This window comes from Athene cunicularia, assembly GCF_003259725.1.
Source record: "Athene cunicularia isolate RWA chromosome 2 unlocalized genomic scaffold, athCun1 chr2_part1, whole genome shotgun sequence".
Taxonomy (NCBI): domain Eukaryota; kingdom Metazoa; phylum Chordata; class Aves; order Strigiformes; family Strigidae; genus Athene; species Athene cunicularia.
This window is the reverse complement of record NW_020799095.1, coordinates 116,924,666-116,951,516: the sequence shown is the minus strand read 5'-3', so window position 1 is coordinate 116,951,516 and position 26,851 is coordinate 116,924,666. Positions and strand designations below refer to the sequence as shown.

The 26,851-nt window shown below is 36.8% G+C and overlaps 1 protein-coding gene across 2 annotated transcripts in view; it reads right to left on the bottom strand.

Annotated features, from left to right (window-relative positions):
- The window catches only part of CSPP1 (centrosome and spindle pole associated protein 1), a 64,990-nt gene that overhangs the window by 25,414 nt on the left and 12,725 nt on the right, over window positions 1-26,851 (bottom strand). Inside the window, exons 1-14 of one of the 2 annotated variants that reach the window (XM_026841564.1) lie at window positions 25,740-25,835; window positions 24,460-24,561; window positions 20,095-20,540; window positions 16,302-16,403; window positions 15,573-15,655; window positions 13,694-13,787; window positions 12,676-12,733; window positions 10,647-10,661; window positions 9,548-9,720; window positions 8,540-8,658; window positions 6,896-6,974; window positions 6,424-6,544; window positions 4,451-4,598; window positions 844-996 (exon numbers count right to left, since the gene is read on the bottom strand). In XM_026841564.1, the coding sequence (XP_026697365.1) occupies window positions 844-996; window positions 4,451-4,598; window positions 6,424-6,544; window positions 6,896-6,974; window positions 8,540-8,658; window positions 9,548-9,720; window positions 10,647-10,661; window positions 12,676-12,733; window positions 13,694-13,787; window positions 15,573-15,655; window positions 16,302-16,403; window positions 20,095-20,534 (1,585 nt within the window). In that variant the 5' untranslated portion in view covers window positions 20,535-20,540; window positions 24,460-24,561; window positions 25,740-25,835. Of the gene's footprint in view, window positions 1-843; window positions 997-4,450; window positions 4,599-6,423; window positions 6,545-6,895; window positions 6,975-8,539; window positions 8,659-9,547; window positions 9,721-10,646; window positions 10,662-12,675; window positions 12,734-13,693; window positions 13,788-15,572; window positions 15,656-16,301; window positions 16,404-20,094; window positions 20,541-24,459; window positions 24,562-25,739; window positions 25,836-26,851 lie in introns of those variants that run through there. The other variant, XM_026841562.1, reaches the window with a different exon arrangement.

The window sequence follows — 26,851 nt, the reverse complement described above, 5'->3', positions numbered from 1 at the left end:
TACTAAATAGTTAAACCTGAGCTGTATTAGGGAGAAAGCAAGAGGGGGAACAGAACAAAAAACCCCTGATTCTACTACAGCCAGTGGTCAGGACACTGAATTGCAATCATGCAAAACAGATCCATGCCCCAAATACCATGTAATTCTTTATATAGAAGTGCAACAGTTCAGACAGGAGAAAGAAAAGAAGCATCTAAGTTGACTTGATAAGACCACCACTGATAGTGGCCTTTGCCCACTTCAGACTAGGGGCATGTCTGGAGTACCAGTGTTTTCATTTAGATGTCTCATAAAACATGAAAAAGTTGTATTAGATTTTAAATAGGAAAATAAAATAAAATCCCTAAAACTTGGAGGCAGTGCACAGGGCTACATATGTACCCAATTCACCCGTAACTTTTAAGAACTTGTTAACCTATTTACTGTACCAATTTCATCTTAATCTGTAATATCATACACGTGCAGATCCTCCTCCTTGTATTCTATCTTCTCTCATGTTACACATTTATATTTTACTGTCATTTAAAAGTAAGACAAATATGTATCAAGACTTGATTAGATAATATTGAACATGGAAAACTAACAGTTTTCCTGACCAGTGCTATAACAGTTATTAGTTATGACTACTAAGTTATCACTTAGTTATCACTAGATAAGAAAATACATTTTCAGTGCACACAGTGACAGCAATAAAGAAGTTTGGGAAAGAAGCATGATACTGACTTCATGGGTACAGAGCACTAATACTATCATAGAACTGCTAGAAAGGAATAAGGAAACTAGAGAACTTTGATCACTAAGACCTATGATTAATTAGAGCTGTAATACAGTATTCTTAAAAACCTGCTATTTTATTTGTAGATGCTTCTGTGTTCTCAGGTCTTGGGGAGGCCAGACTTAGGTCAACAGAGACAACAGCCCTTTTATCTTCATATAGTCTCGCCTCTGGATTAAGATACGCATCTTCGTTTTGCTTGTGCATCATATTCAAGTCCGCTAAAGGAAAGGGGAAATAGCTGTTTATAACGTTTTGTTCTCATAAAAGGCACATTCACTACAGATTCTCAAAAATACAGGGATTTTTGAGCAGACTCCACTTTTCCTGGGCATACCACCTATGGGACCAAAAAGTTTCAAAGACAAGAACATAGAAGCTATAGGTGAAATAGTAGTCATTAGGAATTCACTGATTAAGAATTTATGTTGTTGGTTTTCTTTAGCCAGGAATGATTCTTCACAGCAAACGTCCCCTCTCTCCCACCCATAAATGCTATGAAATTGAAAGATAAGAGCTCAAAGACAAAAATGACTGTCAAGTCTCTGTGTTTACAAGCGTGTATTTAGAAACCACCCCTTATTCTATTTCCTTAAAGCTGTAAAAAACTTTTGAGTTTAGTACTGGTATTTTAAGCAGTGAATTGCTAATTGGTTATTGTGAAGGGCAATAAGAACAACTGAACCACTGAAGTGTATTTTGGTCTTCATGTCTTTAGTAATAATCCAGGTGCAGATTTCTGTATGTAAGCAAAACAATGTCATCCAACATTTTCACCAAAACTTGCATGGGCCAGAAAAATCCTGATCAAAGATGTTAATTTCAGCTCATTTTGAAGTGTTACCATACTATATCTAGAAGGCTCACTTCAAAACAAGAAAGTACTACAATTTTCAGATAATCTTTTAAAATAGTGTTTCTGATAATTATGAATTAGTGCAGTCATTTAAGCACGCAGATTCCAAGAACTTTAAATTACATCCCTCTCTGTAAAGCAGCCTTTGCATACATCAGTCTCAAAAGCTATTTACAGACATTTTCAAGAGGATAAAAAGACAAGTCACACTGCATAAGAGACAGACATGGCAGAAAGCATGTTATGTTTCATGACATTTGTCTCATAGCTTATCCATCATGGTGCTAAACTGGTGGGAAAAATAACTTTACATGTGTAATTCAGGAAAACAGGATAAGAAACTTTTTTCTCTTGGTTCCTCGTTTACAGACCAAGATAAGCTTCTTAGCAGGTACATGCAGAGCTCAGGCTAATATGAGAGACCTACATTTTTCTCTGACACACTCTACTCACACCACTGTAAAGCCTAGAGAAAGATGCCAGACACTTACATGCAGTGCTAGTGAACACTTCAATATGTTCTGGGGATAAATGCAAGCTTTCATGCTCAACACAAGCTTCTAAACTTATTATTTGGGCACACAGTATTTAAAAAGCATTTAAACTTTAACCCCTACCCTCAAACTACACTATTAATTTAGCCATATGTCACTCAGATGTCATAAATCTGAAACCAATTATTTATAGATAAACTGATATCCAGTAAGTGTTCCATGCTTTGAAAATTCTTATATTTTATTACTAGGAGACATATTTTAAAAATCTAATCAGAATTCAACATCATCTTCTAGTAACAAGCAAATCAATTTGGTTTACATTAGAAATCAATAGTGTGCTGGTTTTAGCTGTGACAGAGTTAATTTTCTTCACAGTAGCTAGTATGGGGCTATGTTTCAGATTTGTGCTGGAAACAGTGTTGATAGCACAGGGATGTTTTAGTTACTGCTGAGCAGTGCTTACACAGTGTCAAGGCCTTTTCTGCTTCTCACCACATCAGTGAGGCTGGTGACAAGAAGCTGGGAGGGGGCACAGCTGGGACAGCTGACTCCAACCGATTAAAGGGATATCCCGCACCATATGACATCAGGCTCAGCATATAAAGCTGGGGGAAGGAGGAGGAAGAGGGGCACATTTTGAGTGATGGCATATGTCTTCCCAAGTAACCCTTATGCATGGCAAAGTCCTGCTTTCCTGGAGATGGGTGAACTCCTGCCTGCTGATGGGAAGTGGTGAATGAATTCCTTGTTTTGCTTTGGCTGGCCTGCATGGTTTTTGCTTTACTTATTAAACTGCCTTTATCTCAACCCACAAGTTTTCTCACTTTTACTGTTCTAATTTCCCATCCCACTGTGGGGGAGTGAGCAAGCAGCTGTGTGGAACTTAGTTGCTAGCTGGGGTTAAACCACAACAAATAGTTATAAAATTGTAAGACCCACTCACACAGCTGCTAAAGGCAAGAATGAAGAGAGCTAGCAGAGGCCAAGATTTTGAAATATATAAATCTAATTGTGCCTACTGAGTACTATTTTTATTTTAGATGAACTATTCCTGTAGGGTTCACTAGGAACCAGGATCAGGAATTTGAATTTTAATCTTATGTCTATCTTTGCTTGTATCAGAAATATGTGGCCAGCAGGGACAGGGAAGGGATCTTACCCTGCACTCGGCACTGGTGAGGCCGCACCTCGATTCCTGTGTTCAGTTTTGGGCCCCTCACTACAAAAAGGACATTGAATGACTCGAGCGTGTCCAGAGAAGGGCAACGGAGCTGGTGCAGGGTCTGGAGCACAGGTCGTACGAGGAGCGGCTGAGGGAACTGGGGGTGTTTAGTCTGGAGAAGAGGAGGCTGAGGGGAGACCTCATCGCCCTCTACAGCTACCTGAAAGGAGGGTGCAGAGAGCTGGGGATGAGTCTCTTTAACCAAGTAACAAGTGATAGGACAAGAGCAAATGGCCTGAACTTGCTCCAGGGAAGGTTTAGACTGGATATTAAGAAGTACTTCTTTAGAGAAGCGGTTGTTAGGTGTTGGAATGGGTTGCCCAGAGAGGTGGTGGAGTCCCCATCCCTGGAGGTGTTTAAGAGTCGGGTCGACATAGCACTGAGGGATGTGGTGTAGTTGGGAACTGTCAGTGCTAGGTTAATGGTTGGACTGAATGATCTTCAAGGTCATTTCCAACCTAGATGATTCTGTGATTTACTGGAAGGGTGGATGAACAACTTGCCGAGATCATAGCTATCTCCCAGCTAACCACTCCCATCTTGTATAATACAGCACTTGGAAAAAAATAAACCTTAAAAAAACATTAGTGCTGTCTTCTATTTATAAAGCCATTCACCAACAGAGTCACTTGGGGAAATTTAAATATTCCACTTAGCTTTATGTATTTATTCAAACACGCTTCCATTTTCCATGTCACAAGTAGAGCTTTCTAAGCCTAGAAGTTATTTTTAATAAGAAAAACAATAAATCCAACCCTGTTCCTGGAAAATGTTTAAATAAAAGTCTTCACAACAACCTTTAGCACATTTGTATTGCAGATGATTCTAACAGCTTGTTTCCCTCCTTCTCCCTTTACTATTGCACTGTATCTTCACTTATGGTTGACATGGTTTTCCCATTTTGATCAAATTGTACTCTTTGAATGATTTTACAGAAACCAAAATAATTTTACTCAAATATTCCTAGAGTGCACCTGTTCAAAACAAGCACATCTATTTGTCAATAAAGGGCTACCAGTGTTACAAAACAAGGAATAACACATCAAGAGCAAAAAAACCATCAAACTTGGAAAGACAACCCATAGTTTTGGCAAACATACTTATCAGATTTCCTTTTGCATCTCTGAGAGGAGCACCACCACCACCTTTTCCCCAGGGGTTGTAATTCCTCATTTCTGCTTCTAACTTGGCTTCATAGCGCTCCTTCTCCTCTTTCTCTTGTCTGCGTCGTTCCTCTCTCTCTCTTATCTACAAACAAACCAAAGTCAGTTACATAAAAATATCACATTATGTATAGTTTTAATAAAAAGTTAACGGAGGAAGTTGAATGCTATCATTACCTATTCCCCCCATCTATATCAAGTAAATCACAGACATTCCATTGCCTATACTGCAGACAGTGCATTGAATACTATTGTCAAAACATGCACACTCACAGAGACACATACAGATACATATTATAAGACTTCCAATTTCCAGAAATGTTCACATCTGACACATGCAGTAGACTGGAAGTCCCATATCTATGCATCTTTCATACAGGAGCTTATATGGCCTAAAAACTAAACAGACAAAATTCGACAATACTACAGCACTTGCTTCTCTCAACCTGGTATATTTTGTTTAACCAACTTAAACTAGAGATGACATGAGATAAAGAAAGACTCCTAACAATAAATGCATTAATAGAATGCTACACAATTCTATAACCACTTATGAAATAGTTTTCTGCAGTAATACATGATGATGTATGCAAATAACGCAGAACTGTTCATATGGTTTGTTCTTCCTTTTCTTCAAAATCAGGTTAGATTTATACAACTAAGTCTCCTAATAACTTAATGTAGCATTTATAAAGAGAACAGCTGTTTGAAAAAGTCCATCTTCTGTTCAAAGCTTTTAAAACATTACCTACTATTTATGTAGCTGAAATACATTAATGTGTTTTCTCTTGTTTGTTTCTTCTGTGCATTAGTTAAACATTTCCCTTTATCAAGTAGTCAGACAATTTCATAAGAGAGATAAAGAGTCAACACAAATGGTCAGTCAGGTTTGTCTATAGGAAAAAACCAGAACACCTTCTGTTCGCTTTCAATCACAAGCAGCATAACATTGAAAGACTGTATCATGCCACGTTTATTAGACTTTTATGTCAAATTGTGCAGTCTCTCATATGGCAAGTTAAAATTTACTGAAGACTATAGTGAGAAAATGCCTTCAGAGAAGCTAAGTGCAATAACAGACACTATTCCTAAATGTTCTATTTTATGCTTAATTTGACCTTGATTGGCAGCCTCTCCTTTATCCCTATGCACAATCATAATTAGAACTAGAATATTTTAATAGAAATTATTTACCTCTGCTGAAGAAATATATAAAGAAGTATAAGATAAGAAAATGTCAGTGACATTGAACTGGGCTCTAGCAAAATCTCTTCTGAAATAACATGTCTTATCATGGTCAAATACATTTTATAAATATAAACTCCCACAAGATGCAGCAGCAAAAGGCCACAAAAATGAGGAGGGGACTAGGATATCTAGTGGAAGACTGGAGACTCAAGAAATCTGTCTATCCTATCAAAAAGGAAGCTGAATTGAGGTAAGACACTGCCTACAAGCATCACTGGAAGTAAACATTAGGAAGGCTTTTGAATTAGTATCCAAATGATCATGAATAACTTACTGAAATGGGAGTGTTTCTTGTAATTACAGCAATAATGCTCAAAAGCAATCTTTCAATAGGAATATCAGAGCAATAGAACTCATTGCTTTTAAGATGCTGGTTCTTATGCTTATGAAAATAAATATATAAAACACCATGCCTGAAACTAATCTATTAATCTGTTTTCTGTCAGTCTTAACATTCTCTTGGCCTCTGACAAAAAAAAAAAAAAACAAAACTGAAGAACTTACTGTCCACTTGAAGAGCTAAAATAAGCTAAAGCAGGATCAGAGGAATGGGAGGAAGGAAGTTCTAAGGGAGAGAGAGTTAAAGTTTTTTAATTGTAAACTAAATCAATATGTTTGAAAAATTAAAAGAAGAAAGCATCCAAAGCTTTATCATTCAGTACCTGCTTTTGTAATTCTTGTTGATAGGATAATATTGCCTCTTTGGAAGACTTTGTTTTTTCTTCAGAAAATACTCCTGCGCTTCTTTGTCTGTCTCCTGTATTCCTCTGTCCAGTGTTACTTCTGTATTAGAAAACCACACATATAAAAGGGAGACACCATAGGGTGTGGGGTGGGGGTGGCATTTTAAAAAAAATTTAAAAACAAAAAAATCCCTGTCTGAAATATTTAAGAACTGTTGGTTTTCACAGCCTGGCAGTTTATATTCTCAAACATTTTCATAAATCCATATAAAAATAGAACTTCACTAAATTATTATTTAGATAGAAATTCTTAATTAGAAGTTTGAAGAGTTGCCTTTAACATACTTTATTTCAAAGGCATATGTCATCAGCAAAATACTCCTACCATGAAAAGTGTATGTATCAATACAGAGAAATACAAACTAAGAATATGAATACAGGAAATACTTACACTGGTTGCTCTACCGGGGCTTGGCCTAAAGGAAGATCCAGATTAGGTGTGGGTTGCATTCCCATCATACCTGTACCATCTACACAGTGAAAAAATTATTTTAAATTTTGAACGCTCACATATAAATGTTTGCCATTACTTAAAAAAAAGCTTAACAGAGCTCACTGCTCAAACTCTGTAACTGCAGAATAACAAACCAGAGTCTCAAGTTCTATAACAAACTTAGTTAATCCTTAATGCCCTCTAATGCAAGAAATACATTGCCAAGGTACAAATCTATTTCTTAAATTCAAAAATCCCTTTAAAATTTACAAATGTCTTCATTAACATATTCTACAATCAACTAACAAAAATAAATTAACTCTTAATGTAACACTTGGTCTCATGCTTTCCAAATGTGTCCTCTGCTGTGCGGAGCGCTCCACTGCCTCCTGCAGAAATGTAGTACATCTGGCATCTGTACTCTTACTGAAATAGGACCTGTAGCACTCTGCCACAGCAGCGATTGAAATTACTGTGCATACTACTGCTTGAGTTCAAGACAGTAAGAGGTGCATCTGTATAACAATTTCACACTTTCAGATTTTAAGCACTAGTAACATGCCAGTTTGTGACAACAAGCTTTAAGACAACCTAACTCTTGTATATGAATTTTAAGTATTAGTTTCTTTAATACTCTAAACTGTAAGCCATTTTACCCTAGAGGTTATATTGATACAAGGATAAAAAAAACCAACCAACCAACAAACACCAAAGCAAAACACACACACAAAAAAACCCCAAACCAAACACACCAAACAAACTTCAAAAAAAATGCCAAATCTTCTGTGAGTCAAAACTATGATCAGAAACTAAGCTTACAAAGAAAAGGTAGACAAAGATGCCTGGAACTTAAAAAACAGAAAAAAAAAATCTCTTGCAAATCATTAGCTATTATATTTCAAGATAGGGAGAAATTTACACTGGAGAAAAAAAATATCTAAAAAATTGTGCTCTTAAATTCCTAGCATTCCTGAAATTCCCCAGTGGATACAAATCTCATTCAAACCAACCAGCAAAACTGTAAGGGTTTTTTCTCTTTTATTTTAACTTTTTAATGAGAGTAGCAGAACAAATTTCAAAAAGTGTTTCTAGTTTTTCCTCTAAAAAAAAAAAAAAAAAGTCTCTCCACATACATCACAGTTGTTTCACTCATGAAATCATCATGAACCAGCCAAAGGGTGGATTAAAAATAAAGTTCTTAAAATGTTTGATTACTTCCTACAGTTCCTTTAAAAATATTGTAAATTATATCTGAAATTGTAACACCACCTAAAGATGTAATCAATCACATTATGATTTGAGCAAAATATTAGAAAATAATTTTTTGATTATCAAAACTAAAAATTATCTGGGAGGAGTAATGGCTAAGTAGCTGAAACTAGAGCTTATTCAAGCAATGAATAAGATTTCTGGAAGCCATAGCACCTTTTGCTGTTGGAGAAAACCACTTCATTCAAAACCAGTACTGAAAAAAACCCTACTTTTCATTCAATGCATGTCTAAGAAATAGGTTTAAATTGCTTTTACTAGTTCTACATTATTCATCATTTAAGCAGTCATCTGAATCACTAACAACCAATCCACCTAAAATCATCAACTCACAGTATGCAAGATTGGGATCCAAAGGATTCCTTGCCCCGTAGAAGTAATACGCATCATCATAAGGCGTTCTATAGTTGTCTGTCAAAACTGGTGGTGGAGGTGGTGGCATGGGTACAAGCCTTAAAGAAGAAAGGAACACAAGTTTTTGGTTTGTTGTACAACTGAAAAGTGATCATTAAAACAAGAAAGAAATTTTTTTGAAAAGAGAAAGAATTTAATCTGAGAAAATTCTAGATTTAGCTCCGCCCAAGACATCTCATTAGTACTATGCAGGAACATGACACAATAAGACTGAGTAGGGAATTAACCTTCCCTTAGGGAGTAGTACATGATCCACACTACTCCAGAGATCTAATGAACATAAAACAAGCATGCCTTTAACTGGTTCAAGTTAATGATATTTACCGGTTACATCAGTAACAGTAATCAAAACAAGTCAAGGATTAGTCTCTGGTCAAAGGGCAAGTAGCACAGCACAGCTTCAGCCACATGCCTGAAGCTTCTCCTCTCTCCCTAAACAGATTAGCCTCAATCACATTGTCTAGTGGAAGCTGTCCTTGCCTACACTGCATTCCTGAGCTTAGGTCTGGGAGATCACTTAATTGATAGGGGCCAAACTCATGCCATACCAGCCTTCTAACTATAGAGACTCTTCCGGGCATGCGCCCAAGAATCCTCACAACACGGTTCAATATTACAGGCATGGTCATCATTTCTACAGCACAACCCTTTTCTACACAAACATCCACTAAGAGAGAACTGTCTTCACAGATAATCCAGCCACACCCCCCCCCCGATTTTTCAAAATAAACTGTGAAGAAACAGACATTAAAAGCTTATTTTAGTGCGAAGTAGCTTTGTTTTCTGTTCATTATCAAAATATTATTTCTACCTTCGTTGGTTCCTTGGAGAAAGATCAATAGCACCACTGAGCTCTACCTTAGCAGTAATAACAAGCTTAATAACAATCTTATTTACTATGCAAAATGAACATGATTGGTGATGCACCTGGGAGCTGCTATTTCACCAATAGTGCTGGCTAGCCCTCTGTGAAAGTCTTCATTCATTGGAGAGGCTGAAGGGATGGGCACCGGAGTTTGGAAAGCCACCCTAGGCTTTTCAGGAGGTACTTTCTCTTCAGAAGTTCTTGCTATCAAGCCAAACTGCTTCAACCTATTTGGCTGAAGGGGAAAAAAAAAACGGAAGAAGAGAAAAGAAAAGAAAAAACCCACAACAGTTACCTTGTTATTAGTAGTAAATATTCTGAACCTCCATTTTGGTTTCATTGAACACTTTACTGGGTCCCAACTAGCTGTTCAAATTCCTAGTAATTGCATTTTTTTTCTCCCAAGGAATTACTGGAAATCTAATATTACATGGAAATCTAGCATGTTCATCACAGATTTACAAAAAACAACCTCTACGGCAGGTTTCAGGAAGTATATGTTTCTAGTCATTGTCCAGAAAAACAGAAGTATTTCCACAGATTCTCCACAGCTGCTAGTTTCCTACACAGACAGTATTCTCATATTACGCACAGGAAAAGGTTCCTAAATTCCTCCCCCCACATCAAGATTAAAACAGCTTATAATCAGTAAAAACTAAAAACACACACATACTGAGACTTTTTCCAATAAACATTTCCTTGCAATACATTATTTTATCTTTTAAGGGTTTTTTATTAAATTTTTCAACCATAAAAATTACAAAATTTGAGGCATTTTGTTTTTATAATAAAAATATCAAATGTTTATTGATAACTAGCAGCCTCAGAAGAAAGTCAAAGGCAACATGCAAATAGTGCAAAGGCATGCAAGTCAGTTTTAGAACTATCCTATCACACCCAGAAAGCCCTTATACCAGCTGCTATGCATAAATATTTTAATGTCCTGTGGGAATGAGTCAATATAATAGAAGACCATAAAAAAAATCATATATTGGATAACAGATTTTGTTTCTGAATTTACTGGTCCCAACATCATAGTGCTTCTAATAATATGCATTCCAAGTACTACCAGCAAGGAAATATCAGCAAATACTAACTATGTAACAGAAAACCATATACCCTACAATATAAAAGTATTTCAGCAAAATATTAAATGTTTACCTCCTCATCACTTAGCTGCAAGACAGTATATACAAGGCAGTTAGTACTCACCAATCATAAACTACAGCATTGATTCAAATTCTCAAAATCTACTAGACATGAATATTTATTTGTAACATTTAGCTTCAGATTTCTAGATGTGAATACAAAATTAGTTAATAGATATGAGCTACAGCAATTGAAAACTATAAAGCAGTCTACAGATTACTTTTTTTTAACTTGTCTTTTCAAATCCAGTGTCTTGAGTAGGAGAACATTTAGAACAGCCTTTCTCACTAACAAGTTTAATGTGAAGTGCTCCCAAAGTGCCCCAGATTTCAGCTGTGTAGCTAATTTCAGATGTGACTATGGCACTCAGTTCATCCTGGGGATTGTTTTATTTTAAACAAGCACGACATACAACAGTCCACATTTATAGATTCTTAATCAGGCATTGCTATTTAACCAACGTGTAATTAATCAAGAAATCCACCTAATTAGAATCTCTCCCCAAGAGGCAATTTAAAGCTAACAGTGACTGATGCTTAATGAATGTAGCAATTCTACTTAATTGAAGGCTTTCAGCTAAATTAATGGTTTTAAAACATTATACATGCCCTGGACTTGCTCTGGATATCATTTTGTTCCTACGACAGGCACTTTTCAGTCTCTTACTTAGATGTGTACGGTATATAGAGTGCTGCAGCACAGCATGCTTCTGCCTAGTCAGTTTTGATGAGACAAAACTGTTTACGCTGACCTTACAACCTGCTGTGCCAAAAGAGCAGGCATCCTCTGCTCTAGTTTTAGCTCTTTTCCTGCCTGGCTCCCAGCTGTACACTCCATCCCTCTCCCTTTCATCTGAACCCCTGATCAGCCAACTGACCTCTTCAAGTCAACTAAAGCAGCAACAAAGATTCATAATTTTGCCCACTAACCAAGCTGAATCAGTTTGGAAAAGGGATCAAACAAGCACCACAGATGCTTTAAGCAGAGAGGCCAGGAACACGCAGCCAGACCACTTGCCAGTGTTCTCCCTCCCCATTTAGAAGTAAGAATTCTGATTCAGCTTCGTTGCTTACCTACACGCATTCTGACTCCTGCCTCACATGCTAATAGCATCTTAAGGCTATTAATCCATCTTAATTTTCTAGAAAATAAGAGCTCCTTTCACCTCTGCTGAACTCTCCAGAAATGGCACAAGTTCCTTCCTACGTTGTAGCCTCCCCCCCAAAACAGCACCGTTGATAATTTAAACTGGTAACCAGTTAAATTCATAACCAGTTTATTCTTGCTTGAGAAAGTTACCCATCCTATGTCTCCAACAGCAGATCTCTACTGCACTCAAGATGCAATAGCTTCAGACACTTCACAAACACACATGCAAATCATATTAGTTCTGTGACAATCAGTCCAGTAACGTTACCAGTGCTGACAATCTACTCCTTCATACACACTAATGAAAATTCTTAGTACAATAATCACCTTACTAAGGAAGTGGAGACAGTAGTAACTCTGCATTAAGTCTTAAAAGCAACACAATATGAAACACCTTGGTTTGTACAAAATCCTGTAAAAAATGCTTCTAATCCTGAACACTACATTTGATAGTTTAAAAAAGAATTACAAATTTGAAATTACAAATTATACCAATTTGGCTGCAAAACAACTGGTTTGAGTTTTTTGAATTTAAAAACAGCAAAAACTTTCTGCAGCATACTTTACATACCCAAAGAAAGGTGGTTGATTTGTGCATGTACAGGCTACAACTAGACACCAAGTATTTTTTCCATGCTATCTACTGCTTGTACCAAATTTCCACTTGGTCACAGCAAAAGAAAATGTTTGATAACTTCCATTAAAATACTTTCCTATTAAGCTGAAAGTTACAGCCTTATCCTTGGCTTCAATTCTATTTTATGCTAATGACCTATTAGAAAAAAAAAAGTACCATTCTATAAAGTTTTACAGAGTTTTGTGATTGAGCAACCACAGTGTACACATAATAAAAAGATGTCTATATAGATGAAAGAAAATCCATGTGCCTTACCTTCTTTTCTGGGTCTCGAGCTCCAGAAGCAGCAACTGAGAGCTCAAGTTCCTTCTCACTGTTTGGTTGGGGGTTTTTTTAAAAAAGGGGGATCAAATTAGAAAGCAGTAAAAATTATAGTCATTCTTTCAAAGCACAGACCTCACAACACTGTAGTTAAAATAACTCTGAAGACACAGGATAACAGAAGACGTAATTCCACTTAATTTCTTCTGGAATCAGGAAGGATACTATATATTATTTGTAAATAAACAGAATTCTCAAGAAGTATCTGGCTACCATCTATTCCACCTAATAAAAATCCAACTACTATCAAAGAACAAACCAGCATGTTGCTTTTTATTACAATCTTTCAGAATATTTCTTTAAAAGTGATCTTTATTCATGTGACAAGTTTATAACAAACATACTGAAATGAATGATTCAGAAGTACAACAGTAAGTATCATATTGTAATTTCAGGGCTATTCTTGTTCAGCATGTACAATTTTTTGTCATAGTGAAACCATCAATATTAACTTAATTCCTTCTCCCTTCACTAATATCACTGTGTGCTTTTATGTATCCATACTATCATTCAGCAGGCAGCTACTAATATATAAACAAGAAATTATTATTTTATTATTCTGCATGAGCCAAATGGTCAAGTGCTTTGAAAGTGAAAGATTAGTTTCCTAAATTGGAGGGCAAAACAAGATACATTTTCAACTTTGCAAAGTAATTAGACACTCTTCTACCAGCACAAAAGGTAACTTCAGTTAGAGCTTCCTTACCCTTATTAAGCTAAAAACAATTTTTAAAAAATTAAACAAATCTGTCTTTTCCTTTGTTGTACTGAAAGCTGGTGAATTTGTTTATTAAAAGCTAAAGCTCTCATTCCAATAAGTTTAATTGGATGCAATATTACCTAGGCCAGCTGGAATTCCTTAGTTATGGAAATTATTCTTACCACACTGAATTCATTAAATTCCTTTACATTTTAGTCATTATCTTGTAAAAATACAGTAACTTTCCATTACCGTCTCTTATTTCGCTGTTGCTCAGCCATCTGTTCTATTAGTTCTTGCCTGTATTTCTCTTTTTTCCTTTGGAGAAGTTCTCGGTCCTGACCACCTAATAGAAATGACAACACATTTGCATAAATGCTCCACAAAATACACAAAAGGTACTAGACAAAAACATTGTATTTCAATCAATTTAAAACATGAAACACAGCAAAGTACACGATCTGGGAATGTACATAAAAACATTGGATCTTTACTGACTTAAAAAACTAATACCTAGTTTTCATATGCAGTTTGTTTGGAGTATGATGATCAAAACTCCTAAAATTTTCATTAGTATTTTCCTAGTTTGCCTAGTTTTGTACAGTCAGGAAGATACAAATTTCAAAGCCATGTGATAAAACAGCAACTAAAACAAGTTACTTAAATTTCACATTTTTTTCCCTAATGCTCAACTAAGGAAGATACACTATGGCACTCCAAAATTATGAGGCAGTGATAAAATGAAACTTAAAACTGAAGAGAGTGAAACCCACAGGGAGGAAAGCAAATTGCTCCACTTTTAGGGTGGTTCCCATGACTACCAAGAATTAGCAAAGTATTGGCAGATATTTATATGTAAAAGGAAACTGTGACAACATCTCACATGGATTTTGAGGAAGCCAAAAAACTTTAAACTTGTGGTAGTTCCCCCACAATAAGCGTGGAGTTGTCTACTGTTTCAAAAACAAAATCATCACCACTTTCTCCATAGTATGACTATCAGACATAAGGACTCCTAAGATATTTCCATACATAAAGTTACTATGAAACTTCAGTGAAGTAGATGTGAACACTAAAGTGAAGAAAGCTACAAAGAAACTAAAACAAAACAACAACAAAAAAACCCATGATGCATGACCAGCTGAATTTTTTATTCAATTATTGTGCTGTAAAGTATTGTCACTGTAAAATGACTAAAATGTGCAAAATAACCTCATGGTTTGTGGGTTTTGGGGAGTCTGAAATCACTTCTCACTTCCAAAAACTTCAAGTTTTAATTTATTTAATCTTTATATAACATAGCTAGCAATATTCTCCTAACCAGGACTGCTAGGAATACAAATTCACAACTTTGTACACTCAAGTTACTACAAATGAGACGACTGAATGGATCAGAGACTGACCGTTACAGCACCACTGTTTTAATGCTGCCTTTGAACAGTTCCAAAAAATTGACCTGCCACATACAGCACTGAAGATCAGGTAAGTTCAAATGTAAAAATAAATAAAAAGTATTTTGATTACTGTTAGTTTTTCTATGATTCAAATGTAGCTGGCCTCCAAAGGCTCCCATCTGAACAACTACTACAGTTCTTTTATTCTTGCCTTATAATTTTTTTAATTTAGCTAGGTATGCTATGTTTTCAACAGTATTTCTCTCTACTACGCTCAATAATAATGTTCCCTCTTAAATTCTGTGGCTACATTTAAGGGGTAAGAGATGATTATAATCATTTGTTCTTCCACAAGGTTGTGAACAGTACCATTTCCCATATTTCTGCAATTAAAATTCAATATCAAGTCATATCTTTAACAATGCAGAGGCTAATATTTCTCCTATACTTCATTTCATTAAAAAAATTAAGAATGTATCTGGGCCTTAAACTGTGAATGAAATCTATGAAGAAACTTGGGCTCTTTCAAAATTAATTAGAAAGCCCTGTTACATGAAGGGGGAAAAGGAACATGTTGGGGTTTTTGATTTTCCCTATGTAAATATTTATGTACCAGTCTTGGAAAAAAATAGCACAAAGAAAAAGCTATTTTTTCTAGTTTTTAATTATTCCCAAAGAAAAATAAAATATGCAAAGAAATGTTAACTCATTGTCATTAGGTAGGTTTTTATACATACCAAGAACAAGGCCTGTAGCATACGGCATTTCAGCTGCAGACTTGGCCTGTTCATTAGCTGAAGAACTAATTTGTACCTGATTTCTGGCAAAGACAAAAAAGAGAATGGAAAGATAAAACTCAATAATTTACTTGCGGTCTACGTGAAACATGATAGATGTACTTACATCACTGTGTGATACATTTCTGACAAACAGCTTTCCTAAAATCCAAAGAAGTATCACAAGCAAAAGAAGCAGCCACCTGGCAAAAAGGCATTTCTCACAGTTCTCCTTTGCCTGTGGTTTCTGAAGCCATCAGAAACACTGACTCAGTAGAGCACTTCAACAATGCTGACAGACTAAGTGGTGCCAGTCAAGAGTTTATGTAAGGGCTTTACAAGTGTCCTGCTTCTGCCTCACCCACTGAGATCACTTCAGGACTTGCAAAACCAAGACAAGAGGAAAAAAAAGGAATTTTAAAACTATTATCAAAAAAAGGATTCCATGTTATTCTAATCATTAAAAGTCTTCAGTTGGAGAATAGGTGATGTATTGTTTCAAAAAGAAAACTGACATGCAAGCTTCAATAGCTGTTCTCACACAAAACAGTTTTTCTTCTTCTACTATAGCTTAACTGCAGGAAGAACTATCAGCCATTTCAGACAACACCTTAGGGATTTAAAAGTAACATTTCGCTTTCAGCATGATTTTGTAGTGCAATTCTCAGAAAAATACACCGTATACCACACCTAGAATTTCCAGTTCTTGAGATCTGCTGCATACGTGCTCTCTCCTTTAATCCATCTTCATAATCTGCAGGTAGATCTCTTACTATTCCATCCAGATAGGGCCTTAAAGAAATAGAAAATATTCAGACATGCTTGCCTGAAAACATCTGAACTCAAATGGAAGGTCCAGCACTTTCAAATGGATCCTCAGCCTGATTCCACACTGGATGGCAGAATCAGTTCCAAAAATATCACACAAAATTTCTAGAAATAATTCACTTTGCTAGCAGCCTTTGTAAAGGCAGCTCAATGTCTGGAGTTTGAATTCCCAAGCCTGCTTTCATGCAACCTTTATCTATTGAGCCCAGTTAGGAGTTTTGAGAGCTGAAGAGCATTCAATATTCACACCACATTAATTGAAATAGATCTTGCTGCTCTTAATCCCCAGGAGCCAACACTGGGAAGGTCTGAATGAAACAGTTAATTCAGATATGAAAAGCTTTTTTAATGACAACCTACCCTTCACTATACACCTGATACCATTTAAAAGAGAGAGATGACTTTTGATCAAGATAAAAGACAGGTAACATGGTGAATACAAAACTTCAGGAAATTTGAATCATCTACATATGAAGTAATATAATTGAAACTTCAAATAATTCCAAAGGTACCAAGAATTGTACAGACACAGAGGAGCTTTTCCAGAAAAGATCTGGGGTAGCTGAATGTACAGGCTTTTTCTGCCCTGCAAATTAACTAGTCTTTAAAGAGGACTTAAAGTTCTCTTCTTAAAATAAGGCAAGAATAGGTATTCAATGAAAAATAAAGTACCCAATAGATGCTAAGAAAGTTCTATATTTTCCAGAGCTGGACAGAGCCGTGGACTTCTTAAGGAAAAAACAAAAAATGCTAGGTAAACACAGAAAAACCTCATTCTTTTATGTAAAAAGATCCACAACTCTTCCCATCTCTGTAATTTAAATAAAAGCCAATAATCAAAGGTGAAAGGATGCAAGCAGAATATTACATATTGATTTGGCATCTTAACAACCCACAAGAATAACATGAAAGAATGACATCCATCCTCTTAGTGGAACATGATCTTCTCCAATGATCAAGATCATCTTTTTGATAATGATCAATCTGCTACTTATACAAGTCCGGTCATGTAAGACTGCAACACAGTCAGGAAACAGCCTAGTCCATCGCGTGATGAAAGGATGTGGGGAGGAAGCAAAGAAACAAACTTTGGGATTCAAGAAGCAACCTTTTTTGTAAAAAGCAGCAAGCTTAGCACAGCAGGCCCAGACATGTTGGCCCAAGTCAATCAAGAAAATGCTGCATCCTGTTTGGCTGCTGGGGATGGACTAAAGCATTCTGCTCATAAGAACCAAAGCATTTTGTACCTTCTCTGACTTTCCTGTCACCATTTCGATTTGCTGAAATATGCCACAGTGTTTGTGCCTCCATCAAAAGAGAAACCTTTCTGAAAAGCCCCAGTACAAACATTTGCCTCTCCAAACTAATAAAGTCCATTTAAAAATATAAAATCTTTAGTACAGCAAATAAACATATTCCTCCTTGAGTTTTGTTTCTGTCACAAATCAAATGTGTACTGGGAAAGCTGACTTTGCCTGAAATACAGCCAAAAAAAAAAATCTAATTCTTCAAAAGTTGAGTGTCAGTTACTAATAGATGTGTTTCTTTCTTGAAGAGAGACTGAATATAGTTCATAAAAGCTTAAGCAGAGCTAATGAAAAGGAGAAAAAAGTACTAGAGTACAAAGCACATTTAATAAAAGAAATAATGAAAAGTAAGTTTCAATAAAAATTCCACAAAGTGGAAAATAAACAGCAGAATAATCAAAGCTTAATTTTATATACAAATTTAAGGTCAGGCAATTCAGGCGATGGTCCCACAACTTCTTTTAAGAAGATGGACCAAATTTGACAATAACAAAGATTAGATTCTCTTCTCTACTTTCTTTTAAAAGAAGAACTGAACTTAAACTGTTTCAGAGGCCTCTCCAAATAAGAAATTAATTGCCTAGTGATATATTGGTCACAGATATTTATATAAGCACCATCAGTGTTTTCTGGAATAACTAAGAACTAGTATACTTCTGTTCAATACTGTTGAACAGTACTGTCTACCATTGGTTCCAACACCATCCGTGCTGATGTTTCACATACATAATTCTGTATATATTCTTTGAGAAACAAAGTAAACCCTCAAGCTTTAGCAAATGGCCATTTTTATTTAAATATTAGACACCGTGTCCAGTTGCATTAGACAGCGGCAAACGGCTACAGTAAATAGAAGACATTCACCTTTCTGTGTGTTAATTAACACAGAGGATTAATACTGCTGTTAGTCTCACATATATGGACATTTTGGTTATCTGTTAGATATGATACATCAAGCTTCTAATATTTTTCTTTCTGAAAAATTGTAGGACAAGAAGACCATCGCCTAAAACCTCTTTTGCTCACTTCTGCCAGTATTACACTACAGGATGGAACAATTTTTGTATTTCACATTCTCTTCTCTAAATCTCATTCAGCAGAAAACAGGCAATCTTGCTCCTGCTATTTAACCAGTCTCCCTTTGCTAGTCTTCTTCAGAAACACTGTGTGAATAAATACATGCTTTTACAAGGACAGCTGAACATACAGTCTGAAACTCTGAAATGATCTATTTAGTCTGCATCTCTCAAATGCTTCCAGACATTTAATTTTCTCCATAGTTACTTAATTCCTTTATGGATTTTTTTTTAAATGAATAATAAAAACTATTTTTTAGAGAAGTTATTTTGACTCAATTGGCATTGGAAACTGGAAAAGAAGCATGACTTCATTCAATTTAGGAAACGCTTTTGCAGTAGAAGAGCATTTTAGGGTTTGTATTTCCCCATTATTACTTTGCAGTACTATCCAGAAAATAATCCCTGTAAACAATGACTCAGAAGATCATTTAACCAGTCTACCAGCAATTAACAATAAAACATGATTGTAATATTTAACACTTCTGAGAGTGGTACCATTTGCTTTCTGTTTTTTCTAGAAGTGTTAATTCTAGAAAAAAAAAAAGTTATTATTTTGTCTAACAAGGGAAAGACTGCAGTGTTTCCATCACTGAGGCAACTGCAGGAAAGTAAATCTGGCCATAGGCTTAATGCAAAGGAAAGGAAAAAAAGTCAAGCATCTACAAAACTCATGTTCCCAAGATCTGTAAAGTGAACAAATGAACACTCTTCAAGCACCTTTTTAAAACTAATTTTTAAAAAACATTACTGCTCTATTTGAATTTAGCTGTATAAAACATATCTGTTTCAAGGTTGGTACTATTTCATATCACAACCCATCTGGTTTTGAAAGCAACCAGTTCTTGAAATGGAATAATCAAAGATGGCCAGACTGCAAACCCAGAATGATTGGGAAAGTTACGCTTTTTCTCTTCTTTTATTTTTCTTATAAATGAGTGATCTAGAAGAGAAAGATTAACAATTTATGGCAAAGTAACCAAACTGATTTATCAGTCAACACAGTAAAGACCATTTAATAATGAACAGTATATAATATCAATTTTCCTTCTCAATGGTTTATGTAAAACACTCTCTGCTCTCTAATGTATGATGTGTAGTCTTAGGGATTGGTCCTATTTTTAAGTATCTTTCCTAAAAACTATTTGTAGTTCCTCTGTAAGTACAAAAATCCTGTTTTCACATGGGAATCTTGTCTAATTTTCAATGAGAGCAAACCATGGCTGTTAACACACACTGCAGAAATAAAGAAGAAAACGGAATTAAGAATACCTTTCAGCATAAAAAACCCGGGGAGTTTTTCTGTCATAAGTGCTTTCACATCTAAATCTAGGGTCCATTTCTTCACTTATCTCAGGATCATAGTCCATTCTGTAGTATCTTCTACCAAAATCACGATCCTCATCGAGTCTGTGATGCTTCCTAATAGGAATTACAGATTGGCTAGCAAATCCACGATGTCTTCGATTGGGAACATCCAAATCTTCATCAAGTCTTTTATTTAATAGTTGACTTCTTAATTCAACCTCATCATCTAACCTATAATATCTGTCTTCCTCCATCCATCTCTTTTTTAGCAGCTCTTCATAACCTTCTGTAGAAGTGAAGGCATCCTTCTTGAGAGGTTCTGCACCTGTATTACAGGGCTGTACTTCTGTATGTAGTTCTGGCTGATGCCTAGTAACAGCAATAAGTTTTTTATTCCTGTCCATCTCGTTCTGTTTAATGGAAAAAAAATATGAAAAGATCTGAATATAAACAAATCACACTGAGCAAAAACTTGCTTTTGTATTTCTTCAAACAATCCCCAAACAGGTACTGGAGAAAAGGTAGGAGGTGAGCAAGAAATATACTATGGGGTTTGGCTTGGATTTTTTTTCCTCTTGAGGAAAAAAAATGAAACTCTTCCTCTTATCTAATGTTTTTCAGAGGAATGGCTATCCTGGACAGGCTTTTTACGAACTCCAATTTGACCTTCAGATTCAGTGGTGCAAAGAATCAAAAAACACTCTGAACTTTATACCTCACCAAGAGACTAGATATCTTTATCCAGATTCACGCAAGTCTGTAATACTTCTTACCTATGAGCACAACCTTTTAACCTGACCATTTCTTAATCTGCTTCTCTGCATCCCAGGAGATGCCACTATGAGAAAGGATAGTTTTGTGGATAAAAAAACAACACTATGACCCACTGGACCAGTGTTCAATACAACAGCTCTAGCAAACAACATGGGTTTGGATAAATTCTGTAGTATTTATGTGCCCTCATCTTTCATCTGTGGAATAAAGAAAACAGTAACTCATATTTTACAAACTAAAATAAAAATAAAAGATGCAAATGACACCTAACTGGGAAGAGGGATCAATATACTAGAGGCTATGACTGCCACTCAGAGAAGTCTTGACAAAACTGGAGAAATACGCTGACAAAAAGCTCATGAAGATCAACAAATCCAGAATTCTGCCTTTGAGACAGAATAATGTCATGCACCAGTACAGGCTGGGCACCGATCATCTAGAAAGCAGTTTTGCAGAAAAAGGCCTGGGTTAGTGGCAGGCAACTAGCTGAACGTGAGTGAGCAGAGAACCCCTACAGTGATGATGGCCAACCACAGCCTGGGCTGCATTAGCATGAGTGTCATCAGCAGGTCAAGGGAAGTGATCTTTCTCCTCTGCTTAGTATTTTATTCAGTATTCAGGTTCTGGTGTGGTGTGCCCACTTTCCCCCCACCCCCAAGGATACTAAAAAGCTGGAGAAAGTGCAGAGGATGGCTACTGAAAAGGTTCAGGCATTTGAGCTAATAAAGAAACAGCTGACAGAGCTGAGCTTATTCAGCCTGGAAAAGGAAAGTTAAGGAGGGTATGTATGAGGACAGAGAGAACTAGTAATTGCAGTCTCTACCTAATGTATGGTTACAGAGATGCCAGAATCATGGTTTTCAAAAGAGCCAATGGTCACAAGTTGCAGCAAAGGAAAACCTGATGGGATTTCAGATCAAGCAGCTAAAGCAGTGGAACAGATTGCCCAGAACTGTGGATTCTCCATCCTTTCAAAACTCAACCAGATTAAGGCCTGACCAATCTGATCTAACTGTGAAGTTAACCCTGCTCTGAGATGAGGATTGTACTACATGACTTCCAATGGTCCCTTACAACTGAAGTTTATCCTGTGATTATCTAAACTATTGGATCAAGCTTTTGAGGTCACATGTTAATCATGAAACCCACTCATTTGAGTCTCACTTCAAGTCAAATATCCCTCAGAGGTGGAAGAACCTCAAGAAATCCTCACCAGATTTTTTTCCTATTTGTTCTTTTATGACAGCAAAACTGTTTCTACACAATAATAATAAAAATATAACACAAAGGTCTAGTGGGATGACAAACAAAGTAGAAAGAATAAACCTTGACTCCTTAAATAGATTTGATTAGATAACTCAGCTGAGAAAACATAAATGCCCAAATGTAGAAAAATCTCTAGAGATTTATAGATGCATTCTTGCCACATAATTCCTAGGGATCACTATTGTAGAAGGCCTTCTTAAAACTGTAGGAGTTTCTATAAGGCCAAATGACAGGGGCTGCACTTGGGACACAACAACCCCCAGCAGCGCTACAGGCTTGGGGAGGAGTGGCAGGAGAGCTGCCAGTCAGAGAGGGACCTGGGGGTGTTGATTGAAAGCCAGCTGAACAGGAGCCAGCAGTGTGCCCAGGGGGCCAAGAAGGCCAATGGCATCCTGGCTTGTGTCAGCAATAGCGTGGCCAGCAGGGACAGGGAAGGGATCTTACCCCTGTACTCGGCACTGGTGAGGCCGCCCCTCGATTCCTGTGTTCAGTTTTGGGCCCCTCACTACAAAAAGGACATTGAATGACTCGAGCATGTCCAGAGAAGGGCAACGAAGCTGGTGAAGGGTCTGGAGCACAGGTCCTACGAGGAGCAGCTGAGGGAACTGGGGGTGTTCAATCTGGAGGAGGCTGAGGGGAGACCTCATCGCCCTCTACAGCTACCTGAAGGGAGGGTGCAAAGAGGGGGGATGAGTCACTTGAGCCAAGGAACCAGCACCAGGACAAGAGGAAATGGCCTCAAGCTGCGCCAGGGCAGGGTCAGACTGACTCTTAGGAGTATTTCTTTGCAGAACGGGTTGTTGGGCGTTGGAATGGGCTGCCCAGGGAGGTGGTGGAGTCCCCATCCCTGGAGGTGTTTAAGAGTCGGGTTGACATAGTGCTGAGAGATATGGTGTAGTTGAGAACTGTCAATGTTAGGTTAATGGTTGGACTGGATGATCTTCAAGGTCTTTCCCAACCTTGATGATTCTGTGATTTCCTAAATCAAACCTGCATTAGATGAGAGTTCTAAATTATTGTAGTGCATCACTAAACTAAGGCAACAGTATTTAAACAAGAAATTTTACCCATTCTACACAAGATTTTACAACTAACAAGCAGCAGAGAGGCTCAGATAAATATATTGCTTCCAGATTACTAAAATAAGGGGTGTCTCAATAATTCTAATTAGCCCTAAAAATTCCCTGTTGACTGTTGAACTGGTTTTGACTGGAATAGAGTTAAATTTCTTCACAGTAGCTTGTATAGGACTATGTTTTAGATTTGTGATTTAAAAAATGTTGATAATACAGGGATATTTTCATTACTGCTGAACAGTGCTAACACAGCATCAAGGGTTTTTCTGCTTCTCACCCCACCTCACCAGCAAGGAGGCTGGGGTTGGACAAGGAGGGGACCCAGCCAGGACAGCTGACCCAAACTGACCAAAGGGATATCCTTTGGTCATACTCAGCATATAAAGCTGGAGGAAGAAGAAGGAAGTGGGGGGGATGTTTGGGGTTATGGCATTTGTCTTTCCAAGTAACCAGTACATGTGATGGATCCCTGCTTTCCTGGAGACAGCTGAACAACTGCCTGCCCATAGGAAGTAGTGAATGAATTCCTGATTTTGCTTTGCTTGTGTACAGCTTTTGCTTTACCTATTAAACTGTCTTTAACACAACCTACGAGTTTTCTCACTTTTACTCTTCTAATTCTCTCCTCTATCCCACCAGCGGAGGCGGGGAGTGAGCAAGCAGCTGCGTGTTGCTTAGTTGCCTACCGCCATACAAATCAAAGGCCTCAGCTCAGAATCGGAGTGCAATTATGCATGAGTCTAGCTCACTTTCAGTAGTAAAGACTTTTCTTTTAATTCAAAAATGCACAGCACTATATACCAGACAGCTGCCTGCACTTGCCTTGCTTTCTCATGAACTGGACACAGACTAAGGAAACAGCAGCTACAAATAAAATCTAAGGAACACTGTGTGGAGCTCAAATGTTTTGTTCAAAGAGACACCTTTTTTGGCCACCACTTTTATCCCCAAGAACAATCCAGGAACTTGCTTCAGAGACATAGAAGAATGAAAACATCCTTCTACCAGATAGACATGACTGAAGTAGGAATCAAGAAAGGTACTGTATGACTCATAATCAGGACTTGCTGGATATATTAATAAAACTGTGACCTAAATGAACAACACTCTTTGCTTATTTTTTGTCTTACTCTGTATGTCTTAGTCAATGATAAAACAATTGACAACATCATTTATGTTGTTCTTTTTATCAGCTTCAGTAAAAATATATTACCGCTGTGTTTTTCTTCCCCAATTTCCTTAGCCTTTCATTCCATTCTTCTTTATCCCTGAGATATTGATTGTACTCCTTGTTTCTTTCAAGCCGTAGTTTCTCCTGAAACAGACATTGAAAAGGGCATCATAATTTTGCATTTTGAGTAGCTTTTAACTTCATAAACTGCAGCATTAAGTTAATACACATGAGCTGTGTATTTGCCCTCCCCCCTTCTTTATGATGTATAAATAGGGCTTGCATTGCTCTGAGGTTTTTGTGCATTCTTGAACATAGAACTTTCTCTTAATCTGAAATCTGTAAGTAGTAATCACCTTCTTGGGCACGCAGTCTAGTCCCCTGCAACACTACTGTATATGAAGTTCCACCTTAAAACCAGTTGGATTTCCTCCTAAATCTATTCCAAAATTGTTCCAAAGTCTCACTCCTTTGACAATTAGAAATCACCTTCTAATTTACAATCTGAATTTACAGATTATTTTTAAACATATGATTTTTTTTGTGTTAAGGTTAGTTATGACTTGCCCCACCCATGATTAAAACAGGACAACAAATACATATATAGACAAGATGTGTCAATTATAGCCTAGGATATAACCTGAACTGTCAAATTAAAACAAGCAGTTAAGCTTACTGCAAAAAGAGTCAAAAGCACAAAGAATGCAAGGGAAACTAAGAAAAAGATGATCTATCCACCTTGTCCTAGCTGCTTTTGCAAAGTGACAACATTCATAACCAGCTTGCCCAGGTCTAAAAATATGTAGGAATTGTACATCAGTAAGAAATATAAAAGTCTCCAGGTAAAGCATTATTTCCTAATATTAATATCTCATGTGTAGAGCATGGGACATCTCTTACATTATGTCATATAAATCATATACATCTCTTACATTATATCATATAAATGAAAAAAGGGAATATTGCAATGGGGTTTTTTTATTTTCAAACAAAAAAGCAAAAGGTATTAAAACATCTGAACATTATATATAAATTTACTTTTCCGTGAACAAATTTAAAACAAAAATAATTTATACCTCAATCATGGAAATACCAGTTTAGTAATAGTTTTGCAAGTGAGACCAATGCTCTCCAAAACTGGTGGTGTTTTTTTCCAAAATCTGTGTCTTATAGGTTTTCTAACTGTGACAATATAAAACCTGCAGACAGCTATGAAAACTGCCTGAGGGGTATTTTCCAAAGCTGAGAAACTAACATTGACTTTAACAGGTGGCAAAACACTCAGCAGAAAATTCAATATGCTGTGTGACTGCATATTTTACCTAATAGAGGAAACCAAAGTGCAAATGTTAACCTCTAATCATTATCTGCCCAGAGGCTAGCCGTTTAGCAGGGCACAGTGTGACATCTTCTGGCAGCTTTTAGGTTCTGCAATAGCAACAAATAAAGGAGTAAAACAGATATGATGCACTTGTACAGAAAATCTCAACGAATGTTGAGCTCCTATGATATAAAAACCACCAATGATCTGACATGTTCCCAGTTCAGATATGTCTTTAATTTCCACAGAATTAATCTAAGACTTTGTCTTTCACTGTTTCAGCACACATAATCACAAGAGTTAACACAAAGTTCATGAGAACCTGAAACTAATACAAACTCAGCACAAATTCATGCTGCCACTGAGAACTTTATTCTTCCTGGAAAATTCATGCTTGCTGCCTCTTTTTTTTTTTTTTTAAACACTAGTATGATTCAGAGTTTGAGGCTTTTTCATAATGGCCATTTTTGCTTATTTAAGTTCTCACCTGGCTCCTCATATGGCCAAACGTTATTGCTAGCGCAAGAAAGGTAAAAAGCATAAGTAAGCACAGCAAGGTCAAGACCAACACATTCCATAGCAGAAGTCTTGTGCCAGATTACAGTGACAGCATAGCCCCAAGCACAGAGGAATAACGCAACTGCAAAGCAACACAGATTTTAAAAAAAAAAAAAAATCATAAACAAATAAAAACCCCAAGAGTGCTCCACCAGCAACAGTTTCTGTTTCTGCCTTGCACCTCTGCTGGGGTTTGTCTGATCATAACAACCAAGCAGTGGAGTCAGCAAAAATATTTTCTAAATTACAATGTTTCTACTGATTTAACTTCCTAGATCAATTTACAAACACAAGAAAGGAACTGGAAATATAAGGCCAATACCGTGAAGGCAGGAGGAGAGGTGACCCCTGTAAGACTGATTTAGGTTTTCAACAGAATCATAGTACACATCAAAGGAATGGATCAGAGGTTAATCCACATATGTATGCTGCATTTTCATATTCTAATCTCCATGAACCTCCAAAAACTGAGAGACTGTTATGGCTGGTACCTTTCTCCAACATATGAAAGCAAGACCATAAACTGGTAAGAAACCTCAGGGAGATCAAAAGGGC